Below are 16,314 nucleotides of genomic sequence, written 5' to 3' on the forward strand. Positions count from 1 at the left end.
CAGCTGGCAAGGGAAGGAAAAGTAGCACTTGGATATTTTTTTAATATAGAAAGTATAGAGCATTTCTTAACTTTCTGTCATAGAAAACGTTTCCAAGTAGAAATTTTTGCTGGCTTTACCTCAGCTAGACCAAACTTGGCATCAAGGCAGCATCTAGCATGGTATCTATTTTGTGCTGGCCGAGGGGAGGACAGTGAAGAGGTGGGGCCAGTCTACTCAGGCCCATCTACTATTTATAACAAGTGCTTCCATGCTAATTGTGCACTGGCCTTGTTCTGGACACTCTCCTTATTAACTATGTGCTCCTCCTCAGAACTCCAAGTGGTGGATACCATCATTACCTCCATATTATAGATCTGGAAACAAATACAGCTAAGTTATCTATCCAAGACAGCACAGGCAGTGGTGACGCCGGAATCAAACCCCAGCTGGTAAGACAGAATTCACAACTACTCCATTCCATGCTCACATACACGCATGTTTCATTTTTCCTACTGAAGTGAGCACCATCGGCATGGCCCAGGAACCACCTAAAAGGAAATAAAACTAACATATTGTACACACCTAGTGCTCACTTAACGCATAGAGATTCCAAGCAGAAAATGAGGGCCACTGCCTCCATCAAACTCCTTTTCTCTTAGATCCAATAAGAACTAAAACTTGAAAGAGAAGGAAATTCTCACACTACCACTGCTACCTCTCAGTCACATAAATCAGCACCGTGCAATAGAAATATGTGAGTTATGTGTGTACTTTTAATGTTTCTGGTAGCCACATTAGATAAAAAGCAGCAGGTGAAATTCATCTTCATATATTTTATTTAACCTGATAGATCTAAAATATATCATTTAACATGTAATCAATAATTATTAATGAGCTATTTTATATTCTTTTTCCATATTAAATATTCATTTAATATGAAACTTAAAAGCGCATTTTACACTGATAGCACATCTCAATTAGGACTAGTCATGTTTCTCATGCTCAATAGCCACATGTGGCTCATGGGTACTGTGCTGGACTGCACTGACAAACACTATTCTCTGTTACTGTCCACAAACACAGGTATCTTTAATCCATCCTCACTGAATGCAATCAAAAATTATGAGACATAAACAGTGAATTATGACTTTGCCTCCAAGTGCTTTTAATTTCTGAATAAATCTGATGTATTTTCTCATTTAATTTTCACCATAACCTTGTGAAATAGGTCTCACAGCATTTTAGATGAGTAATAGATTGGTATCACACCATCACACACACACACACACACACACACACAGCCACATACACCTGTTATATGCTCTCATTTAGGTATACCGAAGGATCAGAACTTAACTGAAGCCACATAGCAATACAAAGTCCAAGTGAAAAGAAAGCAGCCAAATTCTTGCTCGCTTTACTGTTGCTCAGTCTCACACCATCATTCCAGAAGAATTTACTGCAATAATCTAAGCGCCTCCATTTAAAGGGATATTTATAAACATCAGGCTGAAACCAAACTCGGCAGCAGTGCGGGCCACCTTAGTTATATGGGAGGGCTGGTTCAGTCAGGGCCCAACCTGATTCCTGAACAATCTCTCTGCCTCCAGCTCCTTGGCCATCTGGGAGCCCTCTGTCCTCTCAAGACCATGCAGTTCCTGCCTTCGGGGAGCTAACCAGCTCATAAGAGAGATTAGACATATAAACAAATAAATCAAATAAATAAAAAGTATTCTGGGATGGCAGGAAAGAGATACCTTCTGAAGGTATTAGAGGAAGCTCTGTATAAAAGTTTACATTTGGAAAACGAGCAGGATTTAAAGACATGAAGTCGAGAAAAGGGGCCCGTGCCAAGCAGAGGTCATCATGTACTGGAGGGCCTAGAGCAGCAAAGGTGAAGGATAAGTTCACAAGGCTGCCTTGCTCAGTTGACTGAAGAAAGCGATCATGAAGGAACAGAGTATAAAACAAGGCTGCGCCTGTAATCCTAGCACTTTGGGAAGCCAAGGCGGGTGGATTGCCTGAGGTTAGGAGTTCAAGACCAGCCTGGCCAAAATGGTGAAACCCTGTCTTTACTAAAAAAAAATATAAAAATTAGCCAGGCGCGGTGGTGGGTGCCTGTCATCCCAGCTACTTGGGAGGCCGAGGCAAGAGAATTATTGCTTGAAGCCGGGAGATGGAGGTTGCAGTGAGCTGAGATCACGCCACTGCACTCCAGCCTGGGCGACAGAGTGAGACTCCATCTCAAAACACACACACACACACACACACACACACACACAAAGGCAGCAAAGGTGGATATGAGCCACCTTCTGGTGTCTTGGATGTTAACTAAGGATTTGGGATTTATTGGCTAAGAACTAGGCACAAACAGAAAGTTCTAGAGAAGATTTAATACCAACAGAGGAGTACTTTAAAAAGCTGATCTGATAGTGGTGCCAAAAAATGAAGAAGTAAAAACAGACCAAAAACAAGCAAAGGAACAAACAAGCAATAAAGGAGGTTAACAGGAGATTCCTCCTGAGAACACTGCAGTTCTTGGGGTGATGGGCTGTCACAGCCTAAACTACAGTGGTGGTAAGAAAAGCAATGCTAGGAGAGGGTAAGATTTATAGGATCTGGAAACTAACTGCAAAAGCCAAAAGTGACTCAAGTTTAAAGACTACATTATTGAAACAGTGGAAACAGAAAAAGCGCAAAAAAGAAAGTCAATATAACTGTAAGAGTTTCTCCCCACTTGGGGGCGGGGCTGCAGGAGAGATCATGATCTCAAGCCTGACGTATTAATTTCCCTAATAAGGCCTAAATGTGTTCTATGCACCCACTTTAGTTGTCTAAGAGAATGACTGTTGAAAGAAATCCAATAAGCACTTGGCTTTCTAGAACTTGCTTAACCAGTTCATGATAACTTGAACCTGTTGGTCACTTACTTTTTTCAAGCTGGTCTTGGCAATCTGCTCAGCTGTCCTCTGACCGACCTCAGCAGATCTGCTGACCACTATTCACATCTGCCCTGACAACTGAGAGAAGGAAAATTCCAATCTGAAGATGAAACCTTCTGAAGTGGATCTGACTTCTGAAAGGGCCACAGTGTGTCAGGCAGAACTTTAGATCTGAAACTTTTTATGCTTCAACACTTAAAGTGAAAGAAAATATGTAAGTAAATACCACTGATGAAGTTCCTTGTCAATGATCTCCTAAATTTTCTGAAATCTAGGAATCAAGATGCCCATTTAGCATTTAATTCTGCATGGTGGAACATGCTACAGAAATTCTGTCACACACATTTGTTGTGGTGGAGCTCCTAAATAACCAAGACATCATGGAGCCCAAACTGCTTCAAAAAAATGGAAATTACCATTTGTATAAACACACTGGGTATCAAAGCTCCTGAGCATGTCTTCAGAAGCTTTGAAATTAAATTAACACCTGTAGGAGAAGGATCAAATGTGTGTGTACACACACTCAGAGACACATACTTCGGAGCCATCCCCAAATATGCCACCCTTCCTAGACATTGTCACATCTTCAACAACATGTGGTAATAACATTTTAAAACATTTTAAAATGTTTAGCTTTTAAAGCATAAATAAGGCCACTTTATTCGGTGAAAAACAGAGGGGTGTTTTGGAAAGCATAATATAATTGTCCAGGTTGAAATATATCCCAGTCACGGAATCATAATTTCCTCTTGCAATGGGCGTTGGTCTCCAAAGATGGCTCCCAACAATTCCTCCCCTTTCTATGGGCACATACTCAAGAGGTGGAGAGACTCTACTCCCTCAACTCTAGGCTGGTCTATGACTTGCTTTGATCAACAGAAGGCAGCAAAGGTAGCATTCTTGAACTTTCAAGCTCAGGTCCTAAGAGGCCTGGCAGCTTCCACTTCTTCTCTTGGAAGCCGGGCTGAAAAGTTTGGCTACCCAGCTGGAAAGGGTGGCCTTGTGGACAGAAGCCCAAATCCATCTGGGATAGTTGAGTTCAGCTGAGATCCCAGCTGTATGCAGCTGCATGACTGAGCCCCGGAGAGAACAGCAGATGAACTCCAGCCATCCCACAGAATCGTGAGAAATAATAAGCTGGTTATGTTTCAAGGTACTATGTTTGGGATATTTGTTATACAGTAAGAGACCACAGAAACAATGGGTTACAAATGGTTAAAAAGTGGGCCTATCACTATCACTCATCTGCCACCATCTGTGATCATTGCGGGATTTTGAAAACTTCTTCTCCTTGCGAATTAATTTAAGTGAAGAAACACAGACAAGACCTTAACTCATCATATTTAAAATGTGATATTCAGTAATATCTAGGGTACTAGAATTGTCTTGACATTGGATTCTGGTAATTCTTCCCCAGAGCCCTACGGGGCTAGAAAAAGTATCTCCCTTGATTGGTGAAGTTCTCTCCCCATTGTATTCCTGCTTTATTTAACACAATCCCACAAACTTGCTAATATTTATGTTAGAGAGATTAACAAGATGATAGAATGCTGGAGTAAATAAAATTTCAATGTGGGTGTTGGGAGGATGAAGAAAATTTAGCAGAGGCCTTAACTGACACTTTATGGCATGAACTACATAGAGGCACAGAGACAGCAATGACCAGGTGGGCTTGGGGTAAACTGATTTTTAGCCCCAATGCTTGACCCTCCCTGCACCTATACCCTTGCTGTAAATGCACTGTGGTCAGAGTGTACTTTTTTGCCTAACTTTGGGCTCACTCGTGTGACCTGCTTTGGCTAGTGACATGTGGGTATGAGTGACAGTGTGCCAGCTCTTAAGTCCAAGCTTAAGAGGCACCATACGTATCGCTTGCACGCTCGCCCTTCTGTGAAAGGAGATCATGCTCCCACTGGCTTGCTGGTCCCTGGAGAAAGATGAGAGATACATAGAGAAGTGTCACCACAGCTGACCCACCAATTCATAATCAAGAAAGAAACAGTTACTGTGGAATGCGACTGAGAGCTTCAAGTTGTCTTACAACTAAGTATCCCCATTTTTCTAAGAGAGAGAGTTTTTTTAAATTATTTCTTCTTTTCTCTTTCCTTCTTTTCCTCTGTTCCCATTTCCTACCTAGCTCTTCAGAAATGCAATCATAACCTTTACGTTCCCTTCACCAGACACTCACTACACTGGAAGCTTATCTAACTATGTGCTTACTTTGAAGCTCCAGAGCAGAAACTCTCTCCCACAAGGAGATTGCCTTAAGAAACAACAGTCAATTTGCAACCTAAAGTATGTCCCTGATGGAAGGCTCTCTCACCCGGAGAGTATCTTGAGACAAAGGCCACTATACAACCTAGCTCTGCTTGCGGTGACGCCAGCTCGACCACCAGTAGATTAAGCACCAAAGCGAGTCACGCAGACCCCCACCTGCTCACTCCCTCCCCTGAATGCCATTCATGCCAAGTCTCCCTTTAAAAGTCCATGCTTTCTGCCCCAAAAGCAAAACAGTACCCTTAAAGGCAGGAGCCTGTACCTCTTCCCCCAAGCTAAGCTGTGGAATAAAGTCACTTTCTTTATGCCAGACCTCGCTCTTGTGAATTAGACTCTGCAAGTGGTGAGTGACTGAACCTGAGTTTGTTACAGTCTATGCAGCAATAGTTGACTAACACAAAGCTCCTTTATCAGATGCTAACATCTGCAAAATACATATGGTGCTTTAGAAGAATAGAGTCTTCCTGGCTATACAAGTTGTGAAGGGATGGTTAAGTGGTCTCATTGCCAAGCAGAATGTAAGCACAACATATTGAATATCACCAAATCTTGCTCTGACAATCTAAGGTTATCTTTTCAAAGACTGTCATTTGGTATTTGAAATTCTCCATAATTTAACCCTAACTTAGTTTTCTAGCCAATTCTGTCCCATTTATAGTTTATGTTCCATTCACTAGTTCCATAAATTAGAATATTTATTATTCTTGAATAAGTCTTACATTACCTAGCTGTTCCTTTTCCAGTTTATATTGAGACGGGTTTTGTTTCTTTCAGTCCTTTAAGGCCAGGTTTGGACGTCATCTCTGTAAGAAATCTGCTCTGATTCTGCGGTTTAAGGCAGAGCATCTATCCCCTGACTGCTTTCATGAGGTACGTCTGTTCCTCTTAGGGCATTTGGCTTATTCTGCCTCGTAACACTTCCTTATCTTCTTACAAAGTCGTAGACGGCAAGGTTTATGGATTCTTTACCTCTGTAATCTCCATGGCATTTAGCAAAAGGCCTTATACATAGGATACAGACCAATCAATACTTTCGTGCATTAAAGAATGAGGGCCGGGTGCGGTGGTTCATGCCTGTAATCCCCGCCCTTTGGGAGGCCACGGTGGGCAGATTGCTTGAGTCCAGGAGTTTTAGATCAGCCTGGGAAACATGGCAAAACCCTATCTCTATTAAAAATTAAAAAATTAGCCAGATGTGAGGGCACATGCCTGTAGTCCCAAAGCTACTCAGGGAGCTGAGTCAAGAGGATCGTCACACCACTGGCACTCCAGCCTAGGCCACAGAGCAAGACTGTATCAAAAAAAAAAAAAAAAAGACCTATGAGAGGCTGCAGGGCATCAGGAAACAACATGGAGAAAGAAAGGTGGACTTTGGAGTCTGAGCAATCTGGATTCTAGCATTTGTAGCTGGGTAACCTTGGACAAGTCCATCTCTCTGTGTTCAGTTTCCAAGTATGTAAAATTTGCATAGCACATATTTCACAAGATTGTTGTGAAAATTCAACATAAAGATGAATGTAAATGCCTCACGATGTTTGACATATGGTGGTGGCTCCATAAATGGTAGCTCTATTACAAAAATGATAATGATACAGGACATCAGGTAGAAGTTAAACAAATCCCTGATGTTAGATTATTTTCTCTTTAAGCGTTTGAGGATGACAGTAATGACTCTAGTTCCAATCAACTCTTTCCCTAAAAACTGTGGTTTCAAAGATCTGGACTGTAGTTTTATTAAGATGTTCATATATGTTACTCTTCTCCACAGTTCTCAATGCTATAGGTAGTTACCAGTAGAAGCAAATTTGTTCCAGGCAATTAATGCATCTCCTTGGAACAAAATGAAACAAAGTTTTCCTTCCCAAACACACGGGTCCACTTTTAACTGAGCCTTAGCTCTTTCGTACCATTCCCAATTCTTCACCAGGAGACTAAAACAATCATTACAATGAACCAAAAGCTAGAGATTCTAAAAGTAGTAGAATTATTTGACAGTGACTGAATGATGCAGCTACAGTTATTTACATTATCTCAATGAGGTTCTACAACATATTTCTATGATGTCCCTTACTGATTAAGAGTTGAAGAAGTGTTTTTATAAATGAAAGCATCATGCAAATGTCAAGTAGTAGGTATTATTGTTAAAATAATTCCACAAAAATTGCTTCATCTGCCTGCTACTAATTGAAATTTTGTTTATATAGCCATACTTCACAATAATCATCTAAGGGCCAATCTCAAGATCAGGCAAACATAAAAGCCTGTAAGTGGCCAGGTAATGTCAATGAGGAAACTGAACTCGGTGTGCATGCACCAGGGAAGCATTAGTAGCTCACTGGAGGCCACAGCCTGGCTGCAGGGGCAATTGCTACCCCACCCCCTGACTGTTATCTCAAGGAATGAAGACCTATTGTTGCCAGCTCTTTTGAAGAAATTTGGGGTTTTATGTGAAATATTCTAATTTTTAAAGGCTGCCTTGCTTCTTATTTTAAAATTCTTTGGGGAGGGGGCAAAAAAATGTATTTGCAGACCAGATGTGGCCATGGGTTGCCAATTTGTGGCCTTTGCACTAGATATCCTAAAGTCATTCTGAGTCAACAGAGAGAGGTTAAAAGATGATTATTAGATTCACTGTATTTTTATTTTAAATTTGAAAATGTATAATTCACTCTCCATTACACTTTAAAAAAAACACCTCACTCCCTCATTTATAAACCCTCACTCACTCCCCTTTTGGACTTCTGTTTTTAGTCCTACAGTTCTCCTCTACCAGGACACCCCATGGCCACTGTCCCATGCACCAATTTGAATTCTGCTGGTTCTCTGAAGCTTGATTTAAATGCTAGCTCCTGAAAAAAAAAAAAAAACCTCCATGTTCCTCCTCAAAGACCACTTTGTATAAATTATGATGTAGATGATCCAAAGTAAAGATCCACATTGATTTCCACTGGGTCTCATCACCCCTTCACCTCAGACGGTATAACCCAATAATCACTGTAATTATTCACTGTCACAAAAATGACAGGCTTAGAAGGAATAAGATCTAATGTTCCATAACAGAGTAGGGTGACTATAGTTAAAAATAATGTACCGTATATTTCCAAGTAGCTCAAAGATACGTTTTGAAATGTTCCCAACACATAGAAACGATAAATGTTCGAGGCGATAGATATCCTAAATGCCCTGACTTGATCATTACACATTCTAGGCATGAAACAAAATATCACAAGCACCCCATAAATATGTACAAATGTTATGTATCAATAAAAAAAAAGTGAAAGGCCTAGAATCAATGGGTCAAGAGTCAAGTTTGATAGGACTCACCGCCAAACACATCTCCATTCTGGTAGTTTTTCCCTTTCTGGGCTTCCTCTTCATTTTGAACAGTGGCAACATGCTTGGCGGAGGCACAGCCCATAGTCTCATTCGGTCAGCTTCAGCCGGGCTGAACTGCAAATCATCTCTACAGACACGGGGACATTTTTTTTTTTCTTTAAACACAAAGAAAATCCACCTTGCTGCTGAGTTGGTCAAGATGTGTGCACCTGCAAGAAAAGAAAGCTAGATTAGAACGGGCAGTGACTGTAGCAAAACACAAGCCTCAGTATCTTGGTGTGCTGTGCCCTGCAGTGCACTAGAAGTCATGCACAGACCCACCCATCGCACTGGTGTTGTGGTGGGCACAGAAGCACCACGTGCAGCGTGGCCCATTCTCACTTGATTTCCCACTCAGAAAGCAAGATGGAAAGGCATGTCCCTATGCAACACATGGCCGAGGAGTGAACTTTTTGAGGAGATACCAAAAATATGTATTTATTCAAATACATATTTGGGCACTAATGGTTGCCACACATACTCTTAAAGTACCCGTAAGTTTACTAATGGTCTGAAATCTCAAAAACTGTCGAGGAAGGAGAGCACACTCTTGAGATCCACCTAGTTCGGGAGGCTGGGAAAAGCTCTTCATCTTCCTCATCCTACCTTGCAGGCCAGCCCTCCCAGCTCCTCAAATTTTGCCAGGAAAAGGTCGCCATCGTCCTCAGACTGGTACATGGGCTGCTTTATACATTTCTGGTTAAGGCTGTAAATAATTCAGTATTTTATTTTACCTGAGGTAACACTGTTTTGGAGAAAAAGGAAGGAGATGGGGTAAGGTCTAAAACTTACTTCTGTCCATTTTCTGCTTAGCTAGCCAAATGTTTTAAGGATTGGGCAGAAGATGTCAAAATATGAAGAAAAGCAACAAAGCAGTTGTCAAGCTTTTGGCATAAACTTCATGCTTCTACTGATTTCTCACAAAGGCTTAAAGAGTATTTACAGATACACTGCAAAAGAGATAATCTTCAAATTGACTTAAGTGACTTTACCTTTCCCTGCCCCATCCAAGGTGGCTGCTCAAATTCTGAGTGTTTGCTCTGCTCAACTTGCTCATTTTTGTTTTATTCTTTCATCATCCTAACCCAACCATTCCGGGCCTATAGATGACTTACTCCAGTCTTGTAAATGTCTCCTTTGAAACATCTCTCCTACACATTCCTTTGTTTTCATCCCTCCCACTGTAATACAGGCCCTTACCTCCTCAGAGTCCTGGCAGAACAAAGAAGGCATCAAGCCTCTTTGAATCTTCATCAGCACCCACGTCCCACTGCCCCCCACCCATGAACAGTGGAAGTTTCTCAAGTTTCAGATAGTGCTACTACACAATAGCTATAAGCTTTCTCTACCAAGAAGACTAGAGCTCCTAAACCCTCCTTGCTAGAGCACTAAGGACATCTCTGGATGTAGAAATTTAATCATTTAAACCATAAAATCTCAGCAAAGAGAATTTTTCAAATTAGCATAATCAATCTAATAAATGAACTTACATATAAAGGCAGTGATCTTAAATTAAGCCAAGCAAATACAAATTGCCATAAATATTGACAATGACTATAACATTGGTCATGTCTCATATAATTCTTCAAACTATTCTCTCCCAGTGGTTATGTTAAATTATTAATAGGAAGTGTAGAGTTGGTTGGTAAAGTTCTACAAACCAGGAAGATTTTCTCCCGGATGGCTAATGTTTATATCTTCCCCATACTTGATGTAACTTAATGTTAACAGGTCTTCATCTCAAAACTATATGAAATCCAGTGGATGGACACACACACATACACATAGACACACACACACACACACACACACATACACACACACACACACACACACACACTCTATTCCATTATTTAGCAGTAATGTCTTCAAGGCTACAGTATTTCTATTTGATGGTCCATTCATACTTGTGTATAGAGCTCAGGGGCCTTATGGAGAAGAGATGCTGACATTTAAAAAATTGCACGCAATACAGTGTAATACGAGCTCTGATTGTAGTTTCACAGGAATCTATGACAATGCAGAATTCAAAAAAGCAGATTAGATTATGACTGGGCAGAGGAAGGAAGTAGTATTTTTGTAGGGTATCAAAGGTTTGGTAGAAATTTACCAGGTTGAAAGGACGGTAGCATTATTCAGCTGCAAGGAACAGACTGAGCTAAGACACTAGAATGTGGAAGAGCATGGCACATTTGCGTGTGTTCATTTCAGAGGGGTCAGGTGGGGATGGGGGGCAGGGCAGAGGACTGCACTGCTGATACTTCGTGAAGGGCCTGCAGAAGGCCTTGCTACCTTCATCCAACTGAATAAACTATAGGATGTCATAAGACCATAGGTACTCTTTCTGATCCAAGTTACAGCACACTGTGAGAAAATATTAAATTAGTTGTGGAGAGGTCCATTCTGCCAACCTGTCATAGTTTTTGAAGAAACATCAATGAAATATTAGACAAGAGGGAGAGGACAAGGGGTTCAGCTGTAAAGGTGGGAGAAGGGAAGAATCCCCTCTCTAACGCGGAGGCTGCTGCGAGTTGCTGCTTTTGTTGCTGCGGCCAATGCTGTTGCTACTTCTGCTTTTGCTGTTATGGTGTTGCTGCTGCTACTGCTGCTGTTTTGGATTCCCAGCCAGCACCTTCTCAGGGGCAGCATCCATCCCCCTGCTTCCTCATCCCCAGCATCACCACGTAAGGTAACAGGTGTGGGCTCCCAGACATGATTCCTTACTGTTCAAAAAGGAAGTATGGGAAAACGACTTCACACTTACACATATGCAGGAGAGATCGAAGTGAGAGGGGGAACCTAGGTGGCTTCCCTGCCACCTTTTCAGAATAAACTAAGTAAAAACAGGAGACAGGGGGCAATCCTAACAAAATCAGAGTACACTGAGAATTAAGAGACAACTTAACGATCATCCTCTTTGAGAGTCCTCTCGCTTTTCCAATTTCATATCTATAGCCTCTTATGCTATCCAAGAAGCAAAGGGAAGAACTGAAGACACGACTTATCCTTTGCTACTCCCGAAAAGCAGTTAGTGGTGTTTCTTCTGTGTTTTAAAAGTTGTGTTTGCATAAAAAAATTTTATTTGAATTTTAAAGGTGGAAATTATTTGAAATCAAACACATTGCAGAAGGCTAACAGAAATAAGACACAGAAGAATGGCTCTTTTTTTTTTTAAAGGATGTCTCTATTATTCAAGCATTGGGGTGAGGGACAGGTTAACAAGCAGATTAGACACGATTTACACCCAGTTCAAATGATGACTCAAGAAATTTCAATTTAATTACACATATTTTAAAGCACTATAGCTCAATATGAGTTCTCACCAAATTATAAATAGGTATAGACTTTGTTTCTGAAACATACGTGCTACATTATTTTACAGCAGTAATTCAAATTTAAGAGTGATGCTTTCAAGTTTCAGGACCTCATCAGGAATATATTTTAGTAATTTACTCATTTGAAGGTGATAATTATGAAGTCATTTGAGGGGCAAAAGATTTCTAATTCACAAAGTTAATCATGGATCACTGAAGAAAGTTTTTTACTATGTCATTTGGATTCTGCACATAAACACTTGTCCAATTATTCATTCATTTAATCAACAGATTTTGATTTTAAAATACTAAGTGACAGATACGTGTTTGGTAGGTATTGTGCACATAGCGGCAAACAAGGCAAGATATATGTTTTTCTTCTCTATCCCTATAGAACAAGAATGATCAGAGAAGGAGATAATTAGAAAGACCAGTTTTGCAGCAATGACGTACAGCTATTGCAGCTTAAATACAGGATGACAAGAGAGTTCATTCACATCACAGGCATTTGACTCAGCTTTGGAATGGAGCATGTCAAGAAATGTCAGGTTAGAGACCTGACCAGAGCTAAAGAAATAGGATTAAAATACCCCTGATTTGTATCTCTTTTATAGCCTGATACAATGTCAAGGTTTCATTTCTACTGAAAATTCTTTTACTTAATCTCAATCCAGCTGAGACCTCACACTGAGCAGACCTTCAAATACATATCCCCAAAGACTGCTAGAATCATCTGCTCCAAAGACGTTCCCTTCAGTTTATGCTATCCTTCACATAAACTCCAGCATTTTTTTTTTAGCTTCCATTTTTTCATTAGCTTTGCTCAGCTTTTCTCTCCCAACCTCACATGCTCTATTGTTTACCTTCCTGAAACCACAGCACTTAGAGAGAGGTAAGTCTGATGGTGCAAACAAGCATGCAGAGACCATGACCCAGAGCAGCTCTGAGACTTTTGTTGTCACATGCTGTTATTACCAGCATGTTATTTCTGAAGTCACACATCACAGTGTGAGAATTAAATCGAAGCATCCCTTTGATGTTTGACGGAATCTTCTAAAACTAAGTCCCACTGAGGATGATTTTTCTTTAATCTAAATGATCTATGTCATAGGATCATCAGGCACCTCTAAAAACATGAGGTCCAATTAACTGCCCCATGGCTTTGTGTAAACCCCTCCCCAAATGGTTGTATGTCTACATTATCTTGCCTTATATAATTAAAGTGCAATCCATGATACCATGAGCTAGCCTAATTGAATGCCATCTTTACAGGACATTTTTCCCACTTTTGATAAAATAATCAGCAAATTTGTAAGCCCAATTGAAATTTTTTTTAAATGTAAAAATGTGTAACCGTGCATGTTTATCTTTCCTCTCCTTACACGGTACCTCAAGGTGCTTCAGATATCAGAAGGGAAACTACTATTCCAGAACACTTCATGTGACAACATCAGGAAGTTCTCTCCACGCAAGTAGGTCCATTACTTTGTATGAATACATATCACATATTACACACATGCAATACCTTGTCCTTTTATAAGGAAAGATTATAATAATTCTTTTCATTACCTTAGTTTTTTTTTAACTAGAAACAAAGTTTCATCAAAAAATCCTACTTTGATAAAATTGGGAAGGAATAAAAAAGCAAAATCTGTTTTTAAGAAAAATCAGAGATTTTGAACTTTTTTTAAAAAAAAAGCTACAGGAAAATATTTCTACTTACATAACATTATGCGTAATTTCACTTTCCACTAATTAGTCATGGACTTTTTCATTTCGGATACAAAAGGCAAAAATATTGTAGATAAAGTCCCTGTCAAGAAAGGCTCTTCTAAAATACGAATTAAAAGTGATACATTCCATAAAGAAATTCTAGGCCAAAAAGAACATGAGGCTTGGAGGACTGGAGAGAAATCAAATTCTGATTGCAACAGGCCCACAGAGAGCTATGAAGTCAGCAGTTAAGCAAAGGATACAGCCACGTTATTAACAGATCAGGAGCAAAGTGTCCCCTTTCTTCTTCTGCTTAAAAAGGCAAATCAAGACAAGGCAACATCTAAAAACTCCTTTCTTTTATTGAAGAAACAGCTAACATCTAAGCTCCATAAAGGAAAAAAATATCTATCTCTCTCTCTCTCTCTCTATATATATATATATAAATAACTAATCAGTCTGTTTGCCCATCTGCTCGGCTTCACTATAATGAGTGTTAATACAGCAGCCCACCGAGGGGGAAGAAGAAAGGCAACTTAAAAGTGATTTCTAATCTTGAAGCTTTAGTATCCTTGGGCTACTGTTAACACCATTTCACATTTCATTGTGAACGTTAAAAATAATACATAAAGAGATGTCACATTTGACATGAGAATAATCTAGGAAAGTCAAGGCTTTTATTACCCAACAATCTCTGGCATCACAGAACACATTCATTCCTCACCTCACACTCGTCTGATGGCATGACAATCGACAATATGCTATTAACGCCAAAGATAGGAGGATTTTGGCTTCTGCCTTCTTTATGGGAAAACTCTCATGTCCGCATATAGTAATTCTACAGAGTTGTCTCTCAGAAATGTAACCACAATAAGTGTTTATACAATAGGACACATTTCTGCTAGATTCAGGTAGTAAGGTGTGGGGCCAAGGAGAAGAGGTGGCAAGTGGAAAGAGTGTTGGAGAGGGCATGAGAAGCCCAGGCTCTGGTCCCAGCTGTCACACGCCTGCCTCAGGACCACGGCTGGGTTTCATGTGTCTCAGCCTCTTTCTTAGACTCTATGATCTACCTCAACATATGTCCAAGTAGTGACATGAAGGATGAAATGATCACTTAAAAAAAAGCCATGTCTTACCTACATTCTATTTATTTACACTCTTTGTTTTCGGTACTAACTCAATCAGGATATACTTGCAAGTCTGAAACCTCAAAATTTTCAGGAGGCCCTATAAGGTCTAAAGATGATTACCAATGATGTTTTGGACTAATAGTGTTGATTTCAATTGTGTATTTGCTGGAAAAATAAACACAGCTGAGCTCCCCTATTTCTTCTTCTCTATCTTGCCTTTAATGAATGAAATTAATTTTAACAGTATTTCTTATAGGGAGCTAGTTAGAACAAGTTGGTGCAATAATTGTTCTTCAGCTAAGGAGTTAAGAGTGTTGCACCTTTCCCCTGCACCAGAAAACTCCTCTGTGTTACCTGTGTATGTTGACATGAGCTCATGCATGGCTGACACTATTTCTGAGAAGGCAAGAGAGGAAAAACCAGCTCCTGATTAAAGTCACACATTCACAGCTGTGTGGACCCACGCAGAAGACTTACGCTGCTTCTAGATTTGCTCCTCAGTGGTCAAAGGCAATGGCAGATATTCCTGGACACTGAGTTATCTTTCTTGTTTTTTTGTTTTGTTTTGTTTTGTTTTGTTTTTGAGAAAGAGTCTTACTCTGTTGCCCAGGCTGGAGTGAGTGGTGTGATCTCAGCTCACTGCAACCTCCACCTCCCGGGTTCAAGGTTCAAGTGATTCTCCTGCCTCAGCCTCCCTAGTAGCTGGGATTACAAGTGCATGCCACCATGCCCGGATCATTTTTGTATTTTTAACAGAGATGAGATTTCGCCACGTTGGCCAGGCTGGTCTCAAACTCCTAACCTCAAGTGATCTTCCCATCTTGGCCTCCTGAAGTACTGGGATTTCAGGTGTGAGCCACCACGCCTGGCCCTCTTCTTCCACTTCTAAGACCCAGAATACCAAAGGTATTTGCAAGAGGTCTTCAGCTTGTGTCATGGGGAACCTCTGCACCATTGCTTTTACAGAAAGACATCTGTGACTAGAATTTCTTGACAGATGTGCTGCTAGTTCCCCATGTCACTTAGGACAAAGCCATGTGATTTCCTTGTTAGTATCTTAAAATTAATAATAGCAGCACCTGTTTTCCCCCTTTTATTTTATGGACTGTTTTGAAAATCTAAGTAGATAAGAAAATGCTTTGAAAAAGCACTTATATATGCAAGGTGATATTCTGTGTGTACTCTGTTATGCCAGGTGGACAACACTTCTAGTCAGACGTGGGGCTTTTCATGAGCACTGGGTAAAATCAGCTTGCTCAGAGGGCCCTTATAGCAGGCAACTTTGCTGACCTAACCCAAGCACACTCAGACTACCAACGACCACGAACAGACAGAGAAAATGAGAGAAAACAGATGGAAAAGGAGATATTTTTAAAAATTAAAAAAAAAAAACACAAAAGTGAATGCAGAATAAGTATGAATTACTAAAAGGCACAATTTTATTTTAATCAAAGAGAATAAGTCGTGATTCTTCCGGAATAGCCACAGAAAAACATCCTAGGCACTCCACATGTTGAAACATAGTGTAAGAAACAGATAGGATTCCTGCCCTTGGAGGACCAGCATCCAGCCAGGGCTAAC

The 16,314-nt window shown here is 40.3% G+C and overlaps 1 protein-coding gene across 1 annotated transcript in view; it reads right to left on the reverse strand.

Annotated features, from left to right (window-relative positions):
• Positions 1 to 16,314, reverse strand: part of CUNH1orf21 (chromosome unknown C1orf21 homolog) — a 254,200-nt gene that overhangs the window by 150,454 nt on the left and 87,432 nt on the right. Inside the window, exon 2 of the mRNA XM_032137430.2 lies at positions 8,526 to 8,746. Coding sequence (XP_031993321.1) covers positions 8,526 to 8,619 — 94 coding nt within the window. The 5' untranslated portion in view covers positions 8,620 to 8,746. The remainder of the gene's footprint in view (positions 1 to 8,525; positions 8,747 to 16,314) is intronic.

Source organism: Hylobates moloch, unplaced genomic scaffold (assembly GCF_009828535.3).
Source record: "Hylobates moloch isolate HMO894 unplaced genomic scaffold, HMol_V3 SCAFFOLD_18, whole genome shotgun sequence".
NCBI classification, from domain to species: domain Eukaryota; kingdom Metazoa; phylum Chordata; class Mammalia; order Primates; family Hylobatidae; genus Hylobates; species Hylobates moloch.